At 38.9% G+C, this 2,595-nt stretch overlaps 1 protein-coding gene across 9 annotated transcripts in view; it reads right to left on the reverse strand.

The window, feature by feature from the left end:
• Positions 1–433: 433 nt before the first annotated feature.
• Positions 434–2,595, reverse strand: part of LOC108514874 (olfactory receptor 4C11) — a 416,510-nt gene continuing 414,348 nt past the window's right edge. For all 9 annotated transcript variants that reach the window (XM_017851397.1, XM_017851394.1, XM_017851395.1 and 6 more), the window contains one exon: positions 434–2,407. In XM_017851397.1, coding sequence (XP_017706886.1) covers positions 1,431–2,363 — 933 coding nt within the window. In that variant the 5' untranslated portion in view covers positions 2,364–2,407 and the 3' untranslated portion in view covers positions 434–1,430. The remainder of the gene's footprint in view (positions 2,408–2,595) is intronic.

Consider the following 2,595-nt stretch of genomic DNA (forward strand, 5'->3'; position numbering starts at 1 on the left):
ATGGGTAATATTTTCATTAAATAATGATAAATAAGGTTAAAAATGAAGTGGAATCTGGTAAGTTATTAAAGATGTGGTACACTTTATTACACTGAAATAGATGAATATTAAAAGTCCATAATGGCCAGACGCGGTGGCTCACGCCTGTAATCCCAGCACTTTAGGAGACGGAGGTGGGCAGATCACGAGGTCAGGAGATCGAGACCATCCTGGCTAACACGGTGAAACCCTGTCTCTACTAAAATACAAAAAATTAGCTGGGCGTGGTGGTGGGCGCCTGTTGTCCCAGCTACTCGGGAGGCTGAGGCAGGAGAACGGCGTGAACCCGGGAGGTGGAGCTTGCAGTGAACCGAGATTGCGCCACTGCACTCTAGCCTGGGCAACAGAGCGAGACTCCGTCTCAAAAAAAAAAAAAAAAAGTCCATAATATAAACATCTAAAGTGCAGTATTTTACCTGCTGTACTCACTCTGGGCATGAACATTCCATTGCCACTTCTAACCTGTGAATCTATGCAGCCCCAATTATTAGGACAGAATATATAAAGAGGTAACTTCCTATAGTAGTAGTAGTTTCTCCCTAAACCCACTAGAGACAAGTGTCGTGAGTGTTTTCTGAATTCCTATGATAATTTTATTTATTTCATTGACATCACCCAACTTTAAACACAATAGATCATACCATTTTTGGTTTCAACTGTGTTCTACCCTTCTGCACTTCAGGCTCAGGAAATATGTTGTACCTACAGTATATTAGCCTCTGACTCAAAAATACAGAACTTTTTAAATACCAAGTAGTGATAAAATGTAAATGGACATCTTGATATACTGAGTTAGGTCCTTTGCCCTAGAAATGTTCAGGAGGAAGCTTGATACCTTATTGTAAATGCATTATGGAAGGATTTGATATTTCTTTGTGGGTGCTCACAAATTTGAACACTTGTGATTGTATAAATGTCTTTCTTTTTATTAAACCAGTGTAGACAGAGTTGTGATGTGTAGTTCACAATCAGCAATGGCAGAATTGAGCTGTTAGGAAAAGGAGGAGCCAAATTGAAGATTTCAGGGAGTTTATCAGTCTATGGTCAAAAGCACAGGAAAGAAGTAAGAAAATCAGATGCATTAGATTAGAATGCATAGAGATAGTCAGGTTTACACCTTAGAAAATGCATGGCTGGAAAGGAAGATAATCTGAAAAGGAAAGACTATTGGTCCGTAATCACCTGAATTAATCTATACTCTACCTAGTTCTGGCACAAAAGACAATGTCTTGGTAGTCGTAGCTCCTGTTAACTAGAAAACGTAGGAACCCACAAACTTAGATATGATGTATATTATTCCCACAACATTCAGGTACTTTCCTATTTGATATCTATACTTACTCAGTTAAATCATGATTTGACTGAATAAGTAATCAGGCCAGGCCCTCAATTTATCCTTTGTTTTCTGAAATAATTTTGCCATGCCATAACTTTCTCATGGCATTTTTCACTTCTGCATTTCTCAGTGTGTAGATGAGTGGATTGAGAAAGGGTGTTCCAATAGTATAAAATACTGCCACTGTCTTATCCATGGGGAAAGTGGTTGGGGGGCGTGTATATATGAATATGCACGGGCCAAAGAATAAGATGACTACAATTATGTGAGAAGTGCAAGTGGAGAGAGCCTTTTTCCTCCCTTCTGCACTGTGGTTTCTCAGTGAATGCAAGATGACAATATATGAAATTATCAAAATCATGAAACCACTTGAGCAAACTGCCCCACTGTTAGACACGAACAGCAGGTTGATCATGTAAGTGTCCATGCAGGCAAGTTTCAACAAGGGCTGCAAATCACAGCAATAATGATCAATCAAATTGGGTCCACAGAAAGGCAATCTTAAGGCCAGGATCATCTGAGCCATAGAGTGTATAATAGACCCTATCCAGGCAAGAACAATCAGGATGATGCAGACCTGCCGGCTCATGATGGTTGGGTAACTCAAGGGCTTACAGATGGCCACATAGCGATCAACAGCCATGAGGATGAGGACAAAGATCTCCATGCAGCCAAATAAATGTAGCCCAAAGACTTGTGTCATGCACTCGTTGTAGGATATAATTTTCTTTGCAGAGAGAGCATCCACAATTAATCTAGGGGCTGTGGAAGTTGAAAAGCAGGAATCAGCAATGGACAAATAAAATAGGAAGAAGTACATGGGGCTTCCTAGTGTCCGGCTGGACTTGATGGTCACAAAAATGAGCGTATTCCCCACTACAGTTCCCATATAGAAAATTAAGAATATCACAAACACTATTTTCTGCCTCAAGGGATCCTGTGTTAATCCTAACAGTATGAATTCAGTCACACTGTGATTTTGCTGCATTGTTTCAGGTGATGTGAAGAAACCACAGATAGGAAATAGTTAATCTGCAAAGGAAAAAAGAAAAGGAAATAAATGTTCGATTTGGAGGTCAAATACATATTCTTAGCAATGAAATTGCAACTTTCCAATGGGTTATTATTGACAATTCTGTGTATTTTTTCTTAGCAAAATGGAATTCATAGTAACTATTCAATATATTTACAAAATTCCTTTTTTTTTTTTTTTTTTTTTT

This window comes from Rhinopithecus bieti, unplaced genomic scaffold, assembly GCF_001698545.2.
Source record: "Rhinopithecus bieti isolate Rb0 unplaced genomic scaffold, ASM169854v2 scaffold_33444, whole genome shotgun sequence".
NCBI lineage: Eukaryota > Metazoa > Chordata > Mammalia > Primates > Cercopithecidae > Rhinopithecus > Rhinopithecus bieti.